Genomic DNA, 16,758 nt, shown 5'->3' on the forward strand with positions numbered 1-16,758 from the left:
GTTGGCCCCCCCCCCCCCCCCCCCACCCCTGGAGCACTTTAAGACAATCCAGTACATGCGGGCGAAGTCACATCATGACAACCCCTCTCTCTCTCTTTCTCATTCCTACAAACCACAGTGTATGGAGATCACACGGTAAATATTTCATGAGACGATGTGAACGACAGCGACATCCTCAAACATTTCTCTCTCCGTCCACCTCTGATCTCCCACTTGTCACTTTTTTCTGGGCCCGTCGCTATATTAGGCCGAAGACTGCGCTTTTTCACTTTGTTGTTTCGGAAAAGCGGCGTTCTGAGCTGAGCCCAAATGGCACTAGATTCCATGATCAAAGTATTGTAATGAGCTTCCAGCCACTTTAAAACTGTCACACCTACAGGAGAAGGAGCAAAAAAAAAAAAAAAAAAATGTCTGCGGGTGTGAAAGTGTGTTAAGCGCGAAGGAGCATTTCGACACGATAAGATCGTATGAGCTAATGGGGAACCAGGGATGTTTTTTGTTTTTTTTCACCTTAAATGAGTCATTGTGGTTCCTGGATGAACGCGTGCAGTGAATCCTGCAAAATGTTCCTAAAATCCGGAGTGACCCCCCCCCTATGCTCAAAGAGGTCAAACCCTCCATGTTTGACAGTTGTTTCAAAGCCGCTGCACTAAATCATCGGTGACATTCCTGCTTCCACACCTCTCTCCATCAGTGTAGATTTGAAGGTGTCCCTCTCCTCTCCCTTCTTCCTTCCCTCCCTCCCCTGCCATTTTTTTTTTTTTTTTTTTGCCCCACCACCCAATGCTCCTTTAATCACCTGGCTTGCTCTCATTTCCATATTAAATAGGCTTTAATCATGAAAAGCAATCAGGCTTTTGCATATTCATACCTTCCCCTGTACGCCGGCTTCCCTGTCTCGCTCCAGTGCCAAGCAGCCAGTAATCAGTAGGCAGGCGGCGTAATGCCATAGCCCCGGCCCATCGCATGAAAACACACACACTGCGTGAGTTAGAAATAACTTCACATGCTACTTACGTATTATCTCTACTCCGAAAGAGAGAGAGAGAGAGAGAGAGAGAGAGGGAGAGAGAGAGGGAGAGGAGATAAAAAAAGAAAGATGGCGAGACTGATCCCTGATTTGAGCTGTGAATATTTGTACAGAGGCTCAAGGAAAAGTCGATTTGCATAATGACTTTGTAGTTTTGCATTAATCACATTTGCATATGAAAATGCGTTAATTACTCCTGATGATTTAAAAAAAAAAAAAAAAAAACTTGCTTCATTTGATGTCCAAGCTCTGGGGTTGTGATTAGGGGTCACATGGTGGGAGCTGTGTAGGTAGCTGTGTGTGTGTGTGTGTGTGTGTGTGTGTGTGTGTGTGTGTGTGTGTGTGTGTGTGTGTGTGTGTGTGTGTGTGTGTGTGTGTGTGTGTGTGTGTGTGTGTGTGTGTGTGTGTGTCTTTTGCCGCAGTCTGAGCATGTTTATATGCTCTTACACTCGTGTTTTGAATCCTTGCCAATGAATTTATCTTGTGTCTGCTGGTAGGCATGTGTGTCTATTTTCATTTTCTCACTTGTTTGTGTGTGTGTGTGTGTGCGTGTGTGTGTGTGTGTGTGTGTGTGTGTGTGTGTGTGTGTGTGTGTGTGTGTCTGTGTGTGTGTGTGCGCGCGTCTGTGTGTGTTTCCCTCGTGCTGTGAGTGGCAAATATTTCCTTGTTCCACTTTAAGGAAGAAAAAAAAGAGTGCTACACTCCGTCATCACTTCAATCCAGAACATCTTTTAGAATACATACAGACACTTTTATAGACTTGTAGCACCGATTTTGTCTTTTCATGTTTTCACTAAACAATGCCCAATTCAATTTTGGAAATATTTGCATACCTTTTTTTTTTTTTGAAATAACCTACATACCCGACACATGTTGACAATCATTTGCCTCTTTTGCCTTTTGCGTTTGTAGATTTTGTTTGGACTTTTGCAAAAATGTTTGCATGCAAATGAAAACACGCAAATCACTTTTTGTAACTGAAACTAGAGCGACTCCTGTACAGCCACTTGTAGCCCGATGCAGGTTGAGTAAGAATTGACTCACTGCACATAAAGGACCTTTAAAAAAAAAAAAAAACTAAAATAAAAACAAACACAATAAAAAATTTCCGACAATTTAGTGAAACCGTGAGCAATGCATGCACTTGCTGCTACTTCCTCCAGTTTGCACATGCGCCACAATGGCGAAGTTGAGTAAAACCCAGCCAAAGGGAGATTTCACCTCAGAATAAATATAAAGGGTAAATATTTGCAGTCATATTTTTGCCATTTCTTCATCCATGTTGGAGCATTGAAATCCTCAAACACGTCTGAGTGCGTGCACATGTGTGTGTGTGTGCGCGCGTGCATACAATTACAGTATACGTGTTCCCGCCTGTATATGGGCCCCTAGTGCTGTTGGCCCATAACACCGCGCCTCAGACAGGACCACCCCAGGGGCCGTCTGACTCTGCCTGTGTCTGTCTGTCTGCTCTGTGCGGCAGGGTCAACTAGGTCTATAAGAAAGCTGCTAAAATGGCACAGCTGCACGCTGCCACAGCCTCCACGTGCACACACACACACACACACACACACACACACTTACACAGGAACGTATTGGCGTGTGTGTGTGTCGGGGAAAAGAGAAACATACGTTCAGGAGTACTCACACACACTGAGAGCATGTGCGCGTAGGAATGCGCACAGCGACTCTCATCTCCCCGCTAAAGCCCTGCATCTCACCGTACACACTCGTGCACACGCATACACACACACACACACACACACGGCTTAAAGGCTCCCACATGAAGGCATCAAACACTCCGCAGCCTGCTTTATGGCACTCATATGGCAGCAGATTTGATATTTTCCTACCACAGCGGGGGAATAAAAGTTGCCACTAATTTGGACTGCGAGCGCCACCGCTAACTTTCAGCATGTGCTGACTGACTGTGTCTTCCAGATGTGTGGACTCTTTGCTCCTTAACAGCGTTACTGAGGAGGCATTAGAAACCTCACACCCTCGTCCCGGCTACGCATGGAGAGTGATGATGGCGCTTTGGTATTCAACACAAACACTGTTTTTGTTTGGGGGTTTTTCTTTTTTTTTTTTTGTGCGACGCTTTGGAGTGAGGCGCTGATGTAAACTTCACAGACACGCCGCTATGGATCATGATTTGTGTTGTGTCTGTGGGAAGCTCCGACTGGCTTTTATGATCTTGCGTCGTGTAAATCATCATAATCAAGGCACGTTTGACTGTTTCATACAGTAGCTGAGTCACGTCTGATGTACATTTAGTGTTATATCTAACAATTTAGAGTAGCGTAATATTCTTTAAGTCAAAACTTTCTGCATACACACCTAAAAACTGAATGCTTCAAGCAAACATGTTGATAAAAATCTTTGCGTCAGCTTCTTTGGAAAACATATCATGTGCCCCTTTTAACCAGTAAATTGGGAGATTTTCTGACCGGGGCATTCGCTCCCATTTATCAACAGAAAAGTAGCGTGTTTGGGGGGATGAAAAAGGGCTACCATTAGTATTTGTGAAAAGGCAAGGAGAGATGGTGCTTGTTAGCCAGTCAGACAGGGGTAATCCCGCTTGCTGCACTGTTGTTGTTCCTCTCCCCTTATCTTATTAGTGTCCTGCTCTGATTGGGTGGGATAGTGGCAGAAGAAAATAAGGAGACAGTGTTTATGTCATATCTTTTTTTTTTCTTCTTCTTCTTCTTCTTCTTCTCTTCCTCTTTACCCCTTTTTACAGGCTGCCTCACCACAAGAGATATTGAAAGCTTTTCACGGCACGCTTACGATTCCCCTTATTTCATGCACTTATTTGTCTCGAGCAATTACTCCGAGGGAGAACACAAACACATGACAAACATAAGCTGCCTTTTTGTTGGCGTGTCACCTAAATATAAGTCAGTGGTGTGTGCCAACAACAACATTCAGTGTGCAAACAACATCCTATTGATACAGAAATCATCTGCATTATACAGCCCACTCACACACGGTGGCCATTCACTGAAATGAGTCAAAAATTTCCAGAATCAAAAACATAGATTGAGTACGAAGGTGAATATCACTTTGATTTTTAACTATTACTTTTTTTTTTCCCCCTCCTAGCTGATTTGAATCAATCTGTTCAGGTATTGCCTCCAACCTAATATAAGAAAAGGGTAATTTATTTTGTATTAAAGAATGAGGAAACCCATTAAAAATGATTCAATTCGATAATCTCTTTTCTGGAACTCTTCATAATTTTTATGGATTTTTCTTTGGGGGGGTGACAAAAAGTTCAGTTCCTGCAAAAAAAAAAAAAAACCTGCATGCAGTAAAGACCGTAGATTACCGGAGAGTACCGGGATCATTTTTATTTGGGAACACATGTTGATGTTTAATATTTCAAACACAGTTTCCCAATGCTTCAAGCGAGCTTTTGACTTTTTTGTTTTTTTTTTGCATAAAAACTCCCTTTAAATAGAGCCATTCTGTACCCCTGGCTTTTTTCATTCAGTTTTTATGATGATCTGGCATTGTTTCTCTCTCTCACACACACACACACACACACACACACACACACACACACACACACACACACACACACACACACACACACACACACACACACACACACACACACACACACACACACACACACACGCATTAAAAAAAAAAAAAAAAACGAATAAGAAAGAGCCGTCCGCTCTGATCCGTTTCCTGGATCAAACAGGACTTGCACTGTCATGTCCATAGATGGCCTTGCATACAGGGGAGTTAACTGCTTCAGGTTAAGGGGCTACGCTCTGCCTGTGTACTGGCGTAATTCATACTTTTCCACAAAGCCCTCTTCTCCGTTGCCGGTCTTTCCCAGAGCAGAGCAGAGCGAGCCAAAATGAAATAAAGCCTAAGATGTTATCGGGGTGATTGGTGCCAGCGGAGCTTGTCTGGGCCTGTGGTCTGGCGGGGCAGCACTGGCCCGTACCAGTGCTTGTATATGTGTGTGCGTGTGTGTGCGTGTGTGTGTGTGTGTGTGTGTGTGTGTGTGTGTGTGTGTGTGTGTGTGTGTGTGTGTGTGTGTGTGTGTGTGTGTCCTAAAGGCACTGGATAGATGAAAGCTTTCTTTAACCATAAGCTATGCAGGAGCCGTGCCAGGAGCAGGAAATGTATCAGCGTGATAACAGCCAGAGACAGAGAGAAAACGAGAAAGAGAAAAGAAATGAGAGAGAGAGTGAGAGAGAGAGAGAGAGGGAGAGAGAGAGAGAGGGGGAGAGGCCACATGGAACCCACAGGGGGAGGCCTGGGGCCAAACTCAGCCCCATCATGTCACTTCATAAATATGTGTTGGGTGTTGAACGACGAATTTGTGTTCATGCCTGCGATTGTGTACGTACGAGGGAGTCTGAGGATATGTGCTGGAGACGGTGTGAGACGAGAGACCGTTTGACACACCTGAGCATATCTGGAGGCACAGAGGAGAGAAAGAGAACAGAATGCCCCTGAAGACATGACCGTTGCAACGTTAATAATGCTGTGCCACTGGCCTTAAACAGGATCCCAACAGGACTTTAAAGACAGTAAATATAGCTGAAGAGATCAAACACACACACACATAAAGACAGCCAGGCGCACCGTTTAACATAAAAGCTCAAATTGATTACCCGTTGTTTTCTTTTATTTGTGGGATTATAGCCGGTGCGAATTCATTTTTATCTATATGTGTTTTGCTTTAAGCAGGTTTCATCTTTAGCTGTGCGACAAGGTTTAGGAGTTCCTCTCTCATCTTTGTGAGATAAATGTGAAGCTGAAACTAACAGCTGGTTGTTTAGTGTCTAGGATATAAGCAGTCTAGAAAAATCTCAGCGGCTAATTTTTGGTTCATAATGAAAAATAAGAGACCACGTGAGAAAGCTGTCAGGTTTTAAACAGGTTCTTCTGGGATGATGGGTAAGCCAAACTCATTTCTCTACATCAGCGGCATCAGAGCTAAAGGTCATATCCTTGCATTATTTAAACAAAAGTTACAATAATGCAAGGAAATCCCACATTTTAAAACTAATTTTATAGCTTCAGTGCACCAGTCGCAGACGCTATATGAAGAAATGTTTGATATTTCAAATTATGCAAGCGTTCCCCAACAGCCAGTAAAAATAATGTCTCGTAACGTGACAGATATCGGCAAGACGAAGGGCTGGCTCCTCCTCCGACACGTCGAAAAGCCACAGCTCCATATCAACCTGAGGAATTCAATAAGGAAAAAAAAAAAAAAAACATTTTTCTTCAATTGCATTCTTTGGTTACTTCACTTTCATAAAGCTAACAGCAATTAGATAGCTGGCAAATTGGTGTTAAATGATGTAACGCTCCTTGCACTCCCCCCGTGAATCTCGCAGCCTCTGCTTTATGTGCGAGCGGAAAAAAAATCACCGCATCCCCTCGTAGCGCTAAGTAGCCACAATTAAATATTAATCTCGAGAAAAAGACGGACTAATGGTTGAGTCAGATCACGAGTGTTCTCTTTCCCAGTCGCTGGAATGGACTCCAGCGCCTCGTGTGAAGTATGTTACGGGAGAGTTTTATTGTGAGCTGATTAGGCTGGATGGGCTTGTGTGCCACACAAGGCAGCGGTGGTATCTTCCTGTGGGCTGCTAGTTAAGTGGGACTGGCTGCTTGGCTCCAATGGGCAGAAGCCAGCTGGGAACCATTAGAGAAATTGCTGAAAGAATATCTGTCGCAGGATGGTGGACCAGAAGACACACAGCGAGCACAGGCATATGCACGAGGAGAGAGAAAAAACCACGTATATATACACGACATGCAGTGCCACATACGCATCAAACGGAGGCACAAAGGCGCCATTGTATAGATATAATGTGGTGACATGTCAATGCACGAGACACATCCTTGGAGACAATTGGGGGGGTGGGGGGTGGGGGGGGCACACACGCTTATCACAGGTTGAGATGAGCATTGTAACTCTGTGAATGGTTTTCTTTTGTTTCATTTAATTTATCAAGGCTGCAACAATAAAAGGCATATTCTCACCCTGCCTTAATTTAAAACACACACACACACACACACACACACACACACACACACACACACACACACACACACACACACACACACACACACACACACACACACACACACACCACCTCGCACAATACATTTTTATATACTGTTTGTATAAAATGATTGATCCAATGAAAAATTTAATAAACCCACAAAACAGAACTCACATGTCACTCTCATGTCAAAGTCAATTTCCTATTCAGTGGCAGTGAATAGGAAATTGACTTTGTGGACAAAGTGAGAGTCCCCGAGGGGTATGACTGAAGCTCATTTGGATGTAAAACCTTAAACAAACATTGTGTGAGTCCACAAAGTCAGTCGATTTCAGTGTCAAGGAAGCTCGAAGTTTTTTTTTTTTTCAATTTTTTGTCTCTTGATGCCATCGCCTCAACAAGTGTTAAGCATCTTTTTTTCTTTTTTGCTGCATCACTGCACCTTTTCTCATCTTGCATTTATTTACTGTCCTAATAGTGGATTTTTTTTCAGTGAGGAAGCTTCAATCCATGCTGTCTTTCTGCCTTGTTGCTGCATCATGCTAAAATGTGTGTGTGTGTGTGTGTGTGGGGGGGGGGGGATTCTATTGAAATGAAAATGCAGATGATCAACAAAAACAAAAGCACACTTCCTCCCTTATTTTTTCACTGGTTGTCTTTTTCTTTTTTAAACCCACCTCTTTTTCTGTCCTATCTTCATTTAGCCCCCCCCTCCTCCGTCTCCCCCATTAATCCTCCCCTCCATCTTGCTCCTCTCTCTCTTTTACATCTTCTTTCAACCACAAGCACGACTGAGTGTCATCCATTTGTCAGCGTCACATGACAGACAGCAGACCCCACAAGTGTGTGCGCGCACCAGCAAAACACACACACACACACACACAGACACAGACACACACGCAGGAGCTGGGATTGGTTAGGAGCTGATGGCGATGAGTCAGGCTTAGAGAAATGCCACAGAGGGCTTAGCTAATGCACTTTATGGAGCTCCCTTTTTCTTTTCATTCCCTTTTTTTCTTCCTTTTTTTTGTCTGTATTACTCCCTCTTTCTCACCCCTTGTCCTATAGAGCCCGAGCCAAAAGTCATAGCCATAGCTCTCTACTGACAGAAAGGTCTCGCCAGTTATTCTTTGGGGCCGGGGCAGCTCATCTCAGGGTGGTAATGTGTGCTCCCTCCATCGAGCCTTTTCCACTCGTGCATTGCTGTGTAGCTGGACTTGCTGCACTGTGTGTGTGTGTGTGTGTGTGTGTGTGTGTGTGTGTGTGATCAAGTTGTTCGAGATACCTGATCCCTTTTATTGTTCATTTGACCCACATCCCAGGAGGCATGAGGGTCAGGGCGGAGTACCCAGATATCCTGTACAGGTGTTTAGTACCGACGTGACAGGACGGACGGACTGGAGGAAGAGAAAACATTCATATCTCAATTAGCCGTTAAATAAAACCAACGGAGAGAGTGAAAGAATAAATATTTTGATATTTTGCACACTTTTGGGAGTGCTGTTGCTTTAAATTCTCTTATGGGCTGTCAGGAATTTCGGCCGGTCATAGTGGCTGCAGACGCACGCACACTTGCGCGGGCGCGCACGCACACACACAGATGTATATGGTTAGCAGGCTGAAGCTGGTTTGAGTTAGCATGGAGCCAGCCACACTGTGTGAGAGCCTTACCCCCTGCCTGCCGCTGCCACCCTCCGCAGTCTCTGCTTATTTCTCTCTCTCTCTTTTTTTTACTACATATGTGTGTGACAGTCTGCTGTCGCTTGCCTACAGCCACAGTTTACTGTCCGAGCTTCCCCCTGTACCCCAGTGCACACGCATTTGACCTGCGCCCCCCCCCCCCCCCCCCCCCCCCCCCCTCGAGTTTCCTGATTAGCCTCCCACCCTCGTCTCCCTTCGTGACAAACAGGCCATCAGAGCGGATGGGGGGGGGGGGGGGGGAGAAGGAGGTGAATCAAGCGCAGGGGATGAGTAGGAGGAGCAGAGGTGTGAGGGCGGTTGTGTAAGGGTGGGTGGGTGGGGGCAAGGTGAGGAGGCTGGGACCCCTGGGGACCCCTAGATCACAGCCATGCTAATGAGGAGCTGCTTTGCCAGCAGCAGAGGTGTCAGCTAACCCCTGACAGGTGCACACGCGCGCGTATACTCCCACAGTCTGCATTGGCGTGCGTGCGTGCACGCCTTTTCGGTGGAGGAGAGCACGTGTGTGTGTGTGTGTGTGTGCGTGCACGGGAGGGGCAGCGGAGAGGAGGAGCTGCTGGGGCAGGTTTGTGTCCCAGTGGCCTAGCCTGCGGGCGGCTTTGTTCTCTATGCAAATCTGTCACTGTGGCTTTCTGTCGCCCTTGATGGAATGTTGGAACAGTGCAGCTAACCCGAACTCCAGGAATGCTGCAAGCGCGCGTGCACGTGCGCGTGCGCGACACACGCTGCCGTACCACATCCTCTGCTGCCCTGCTCATCTCCTTGTTAACGGCCAACACCTGCAGTGGCCTTTTCCGTTTCCACTGCTTCTGCAGAAAAGCGGCGTTGCTTCAACGCGCTGCCTTCTGTTTGCTTCACAGCCGTCGCTCGCCTGCTAAATGTGGTTACAGACGGGAGGTTGGAGGGGGCCAGCGTTCAACTGCTACTTATTTTCAATTATGATTTATATTTCCCTGAGCCTTGTGAGAGTTAATTTGGCATCAGTGCACATTCATTATCATCCACTCGCCGTTCACTGTCAGCTGAGACGCTCTCGCTTGCCCATCTCGTTGAAGGCCGAGCTTGTGGAATTTTGTTATTCTTCTGTGGTCTTATTATAAGTCCTTCTGGATTAATGCGTCTGATAAAAGCCCCAAAATGTAAGTGCAATGTAAATGGAGGGAGCCCAGGCTCTGAAATATAAATCAGGCTCAGGCTGGAGGCTGAAGAGTAAATTCTTATATTAGACTCAAATCCACATGTCTGCACCATACGCCCGGCGTCTAAGTCAGCCCTGCCAACCTCACACCAACTTTTTCTGCCTTGGCCATATGCAAACAGTCAATACCGTGGCTCCCCTTCATTCACTGGCATTTTGTTTGTACTTTTTAAGGCAAAATAATGGCTATAAAAGGCAATCTGGAAAGAATAAAATCAGATGTAAAGCTCAGATCTTAGTCCCTGAAGACTGGCTTAATTGGCCCGGTGGTTTTGTTAAAAAAAAAAAAAAACAACCCAGGAGAGAGGGAGAGCATTATTACTGGCCTACCTCAGCTCCACGTATGTGCCAATGTTTTAATAACTTCCTCCAGGCCTCCTGGCCCTTAGCCCTCGTTTTGTTTCACAGGACAAAGAGGCTGCCCTCCTAAGCTGGTCTGAGTTTTCTATTGTGCTCCTGCGTTTCATGGGCAAGTCTGCCAGTGTGAACACCTGGGCAGAAAAATAACTAATAGTCCTTTAAAGGTGGATCCTAATGCACTGCACTATTTATAGACAGTGGTATTTCTACAGCAAAAACGACAAAGAGCAGCAAAATGCAGTGTACCGTGTCACTTGAGTCCGACTGCGACTCCATTTTATTTAACCTATCATCTCAGTCTCATTCACACACACACACACACAGGAATACATGTCTCTGTGTTCATATGGTGTGTGCCGGAGTAAATTGGGCGATTAGGTCCAGCATCAGTGACGGCACGGTGAGGAGAATGTAACTCCTCTAACTGGTAGTTGACCTTGGCGGTCAGCGGTGGAGGGGTCCCTGCCTGTGTGTCAGGCAGACGATTGTAATTACCTCAAACTGAAGCATGACACGGCCCGCCGTGATTCTTTAATGAAGGCTTTTACTGGCCGGAGCGCTGAGCAGGGACACTCTCTCAGCGTGTGTGCAAGCCTGCGTGTGAGGGGGATGTCTGCAACTTACTGTGTGCGTGTGTGTGTGTGTGTGTGTGTGTGCATTTGTCCGTGCCTTGCGACGGTCTCTGATGCTCCTCACAAGAGGAAGTTTTGCAGCCTGCAGGTTTGAGGTTTTTACAATTTGCCTTTCCGTCAGTCGGAGAGAGAAAAATCCAAATTTGGGCAACCGAAAGACATACAGGTGGGAGTGAGCGCAATAGCTCGAGAGAACTGTCAATCTAACAAACAGCAAAGAAATCCCACATGATTCTCTCTATCTATCTATCTATCTATCTATCTATCTATCTATCTATCTATCTATCTATCTATCTATCTATCTATCTATCTATCTATCTATCTATCTATCTAGCTATCTATCTCGCTATCTAATCTATCAATATATGTTATTATTAATTTGATTGCATTACATAATGTGTGGCTTTGTCAATTATATTCTAAAATGTTTAAAATAGCAGCTGTCCATCTAAACCCCCACCTCCTCCAATCCCTCACTCGCTCGCTTGTTTGGGAAGTTGATGAAATTTGTCTTTGGCCGTCATTAGGCAGCAGCCATCAGCTGCCACTCTATTAGCTGCCACGCTTCCTTTAACAACATATGGCACGTCTGTGTAAGATATGACAAGATGCAAATGTGTTGCTGTAGTGGTGGGGGTTGCCGGGGAGGTTGTGTTGCTGGCCGCATTTGATTGTGTAGCTTGTATTGATGAGGCCACGCTTGGAGACAAAAAAAAAAAAAAAAAAAATGTGGATAAAGTGGAGGCGGACCAAAACAAACACGAAAAAGAGAAACTCGCTTTGAAAAATTGAGAGAGATTCATCAATCCCTCTCTCAATCTCATGTCTTCATTTAATATTGATCCCTGTGTGTTGATGAGATTATACAGCTCCCAAGTCTATAGACCTAACTTGGTCCCCGGGGGCATGTGTGTGTGCGTGTGTGTGTGTGTGTGTGTGTGTGTGCGTGTGCGTGCGTGTGTGTGTGTGTGCGTAAATGAATCTATGCGTACCCAAGCACGTCTGGTCCTTAAAGTCCCTCCACCTCTCTTCTTACCCCCTCTTCTCCTCCTCCTCCTCCTCCTCTTCCCTCTCTCGCTCTCTTCTCCTCGTCCAAGCTGTTAAGCTGTCCAGCTCTCGGCTGCCAAGCGGCCGTGTGAAGCTTAGCCAAACTAAACACGGGCAGGCAGCCCGCCACTCGCCCCACGCATACACACAGACGTACACATGCAAACGCGAACTCGGAAAGAAAAAAAAAACCAACAACATCCCCAATGCATCTCCGCGCACGTGAACAAACACACGCTCCCACACACATTAAGTAGCAAGAGTCAGGTCTCAGTGTCCCGCCCTGCACAAAAAAAATAGTGCGAGTGACGCCTACACCAGAGCCCCGCTAATAGCAGAGAAAAACAGACAGAATCAGTAAATGAGCCCCTCATTAACTTTTTCTGACCCTCTCTCCCCTGGGGAAAGCCAAACCAATCACGCCGCCAAATCAGCTTCCTGTACTAGACACTGATCCAACATCAGCTTTCGCTCATCTGTTCCACACAGTCCAAGCATGTGCGTGTGTGTGTGTGTGTGTGAATTTATGACTGTTTAGAGGTGTACAGTGAGCGAGATGGGAGAGAGAGAGAGAGAGAGAGAGAGAGAGGGGGGAAAAGTGAAAAGGAAATATTCCTGGGATTGTATCGGTGTCTGCATGTGTTGTTTTACATTCCATGACAAAGGATGGCTTTGAGGCAGTCGGCCATCTTGAGGACTCGACTTGATCACATAAAACTTTGGGCAGGAGCAACTTCCCCGTCTGTGTTTCGCCCCTCGGGGCTTCAAGCTTTGGGACCACCGTACCAACTTGACTCCACTTGCGGTAGCCGCTGATGATAAAGTAGATGCAGATGCCTCACAAGCAAACACGAGGCCGTGGAAATGCCTCTTCGGCGCGAGCCTGCGTCGAATTAGATGAAGCCCGACAGAGGCTCTTTTTATGAGTCACAAGCAGTCTGACAGGGCCGTGCCACAGTGACTGATAGATTCATTTGGCCTTATTAAGTCGCACAATTTAAAGGGGCAATTTGTCAGTGTGTGACATCCAGTTTTGTGTGTGAGTGTGTGTGTGTGTGTGTTTCTGTAAACCCACAACAGATAGCTTTATTGTGCTCATTATCCCAGCAGTGACGTAGAGCGGTATTTAATGTGGATTCAGTATTAAGACCGGAAGGGGCTTTACTGTTCACACCTCCTCTTTTGAGCATCTCCTCATCTCACTGTGTCGGATCACACATCTAAGCCCGGCACTCCTCCACCCCCTGCTTCCCACCCCCACCTTCTCATATTTCCTTCCTCCCCCCCCCATTGGTGGGTTCCTTTCCACTGCTGCCTCCCCTGTCTCCATATGGAAATGACAGAGTAGACGAGATGGATCTGTATATTAAAGCCTAGCTGACATTAGAATTAGCATAATGTGTTGTGGCCTGAGGGCGATACCTGCCACCCGCTTTAGCCTGTAGACACACATCCTGCTTGTGCGTCTGTTTCATTCTCAGGAACTGACTGAAATACGCTCACACGCAAACACACAAGCACCCAAAGCTACCGTTGCTGTTAATTCAGAGTCGAGATCGATTTCCTGAACGTGAATAAATGGTGTCTTCAGATGTATTTCCTTTTGGATATATATGTATATTTTTTTAACAATAATCTTCTTTCTCTTGGCCTGCAGATAAAGATGAGCCATCCAGCTACATCTGTACAACCTGCAAGCAGACCTTCACCAGTGCGTGGTTCCTGCTCCAGCATGCCCAGCACATCCACGGCATCCGCATCTACTTGGACAACCACTTCACCCACTGCTCCCTCACTCCCCGCATGGCTCTGCCTCCGCCCCCGGGAGCTGACGCCCTGCCTCGCTCCCCTCTCCCCACTTTCCTCGGTGACGCCAACAACCCGTTCCACCTCCTCCGCATGGCAGCGCCCCTGCTCAGGGAACACCCCCATCCTCCGGGGTACATCGAGACCCGACTCCCTGCGACGCCGCCCTTTGTCAGCCCGCCGCCTCCCCCAAGACCACCTCTAGAGCGGCTCGGCCCAGAGGAAATGGGGCTGCTGTCACAGCACCCCAGTGCCTTTGAGAGGGTAATGCGCATGACCCCCATGGAGCCCCCTTCCATGGACTTCTCCCGGCGGCTGAGGGAACTGGCGGGCAACACAACGAATAATGGCGGACCCACACCCCCGCTCTCGCCCAACCGTGTGCCGCCCATGCACCGCCTACTGAGTCCTACACTTTTCCAGCCTGGCGCCAAGCCCCCGTCATTTCTCACCTATGCCCCGCAGCCACCAACCTCTCAGGGGGGACACGGTTCCTCCAGCCCCCCTGACACACAGGGTCAGAGCCAGGCCCAGGTGAAATCCAAATCCTGTGAGTTCTGCGGTAAGATCTTCAAGTTCCAGAGCAATCTGATCGTACACAGACGCAGCCACACAGGGGAGAGGCCGTACAAGTGTCACCTCTGCGATCACGCCTGTTCTCAGGCCAGCAAGCTCAAAAGGCACATGAAGACACATATGCACAACAAGTCCGGGTCCATGAGTGGCTCCTCCGAACAGGGAAACAGAGAGGAGGGAGACGAGGGCGAGGAAAAGAACAGGGAAGGTGATTCGCGGGGGATGGGGATGGACAATGAGGAAGAGGAAGAGGAAGAGGAGGAAGAAGAGGAGGAGGAGGAAGAAGAGGAGGAAGAACTGAGGAATGGAAGTCGGCCAGACTCCAACTTGAGTGACGACTCGCAGGAGTTCGGCCCGAAAAGGGAAAATGGTCCAAGGCAGTCCCCTGTAGAGAAACACCAGAGCAGTGACAGAATAAATGACAGTGGTGGGGTGGGCATCATGCACCCGTACAACCATCTGGACAATCACCTTAGACTTAACCCCAACAAGAGGGGCTTGGAGAGACAGCCGAACGGAGATGGCGAAGAGAGGGGAGGAGCAGAGAGGCAAAGAGAGAACGAGAGGGAACTTGACAGAGCGCGAGAAGAGCAGCAGGTCCAGAGGCCCGTGATGAATGGCAGGATCAGCGTCTCTGAAGCAGAGGCCTTCCCTGGGCTGTTCCAGCGTCGGCCCACCCCCATCACCAGCCCAAGCCCTTCCAATAACAAGAGGATCAAAATAGAAAAAGAACCGCAGGAAATCCCCCCGACCATACCACTCATCTCCCCGGAAAACGTCTACTCCCAGCTCCTGGCGGGCTACGCTGCGTCGCGCCACTTCATCAGAGAACCTTTCCTGGGATTCGCCGATTCCCGCCACTCACCGTTTGCCACCTCCTCTGAGCATTCCTCCTCGGAGACGGGCAGCCTCCGCTTCTCCACCCCGCCCGGCGAGCTGATGGAGGCGGGCAGTGCCTCCGGGCGCAGCGGCAGCAGCACCCCTCACCTCCTACGGGGCCCCGGACCGGGCAGACCGCCGAGCTCTAAAGACAGGAGGAACGACACCTGCGAGTACTGCGGAAAGGTGTTCAAAAACTGCAGCAACCTGACGGTGCACCGGCGCAGTCACACGGGAGAGCGGCCCTACAAGTGCGACCTGTGCAGCTACGCGTGCGCCCAGAGCTCCAAGCTGACGCGACACATGAAGACCCACGGGCAGTTCGGGAAGGAGGTGTACCGTTGCGACATCTGCCACATGCCCTTCAGTGTCTACAGCACGCTGGAAAAACACATGAAGAAGTGGCACGGCGAACATTTGATGGCCAGTGAGGTCAAACTGGAGCAAGCAGACAGAGGTTAAGCCAGCTACCATTAACTATACAGCCGACACAAACACTCCCTCACACGTGTGTAAAAGAAAAAAGAAAAAAAAAACTCCACCCATACATGAACTCACAAATCCCTATAACCACTTCTTTAAAAATGGGTGCTTGGCTGGATAATCCCTCTTTAAAAAAACAAAAACAAAAACAAACAAAAAAAACAAAACAAATTGAGATTGATTGATGTTCATCTTTTTTCTTGTCACAGAAACTGCCACCTGAGAATATAAACAAAGGGAAAACTTTAACGAGAACTTGTCCAGAATGACCAACTTGGTATTTTTCTTGGCAAACTGAGGATTTTATCAGTTAGGAATCCATGGAGCCTTTCTACTGTGCAATAATTTCTGTATTTATTGGATTTTTGTAATGATATTTGGCATGTGCAGGTACATCTTTGTGGGGTTTCATATGGAGTTAGTTTTGAAATGTGATAAAAAAAAAAAAAATTTTCCCCCTAAAAGACGATAAATTAAAAGAAGTCACCCTTAAACAAGTCTTTTTTTTTCTTTCCTTTAAGGAAGCCTATTAACATGTAGAGTAAACTTGTGTGAAGCTGTTAGCTTTTAAAAGTTTAAATGAAAATTGTTTTTTATATCGACTGCAGCAGCGGACTACAATCCATTCCCTCATACAGGCCTAAAGCACTGAATGTCAGCCTGACAATAAAACACCACGCTGGATTTTAAAAATCCAACATTATCTTTAAGACCTGATAAGTTTCTATTAATTTATTCAGGGAGTGCTGCCCTTTTTAAACATTGGCATGTGAATAAATGCAGTTACTGTATTGCTGTCCTTGCTTCATCGGGGACATAAATAACGGTTGCACTTAATGGAAAAACCCTTAACTGATGCTCAGTACATTCCCGATGTAGGATTAAACCACCATATTTAATACCTTGAATAAGTTAAGACTACTTGTGATTAATGTGAGAAGGAGAATGGTCCTGTTTATGGTTTGTAAATATATTGTTTTTCTTCTTCTTCTTCTTTTTTTT

At 46.9% G+C, this 16,758-nt stretch overlaps 1 protein-coding gene across 2 annotated transcripts in view; it reads left to right on the plus strand.

The window, feature by feature from the left end:
- The window catches only part of bcl11bb (BCL11 transcription factor B b), a 28,549-nt gene extending 12,027 nt beyond the window's left edge, over nt 1–16,522 (plus strand). For both annotated transcript variants that reach the window (XM_080513844.1, XM_080513843.1), the window contains exon 3: nt 13,670–16,522. In XM_080513844.1, the coding sequence (XP_080369970.1) occupies nt 13,670–15,735 (2,066 nt within the window). In that variant the 3' untranslated portion in view covers nt 15,736–16,522. The remainder of the gene's footprint in view (nt 1–13,669) is intronic.
- Nucleotides 16,523–16,758: the final 236 nt, after the last annotated feature.

The sequence above is a fragment of the Blennius ocellaris genome (genome assembly GCF_963422515.1).
Source record: "Blennius ocellaris genome assembly, chromosome: 18".
Lineage (NCBI taxonomy): Eukaryota > Metazoa > Chordata > Actinopteri > Blenniiformes > Blenniidae > Blennius > Blennius ocellaris.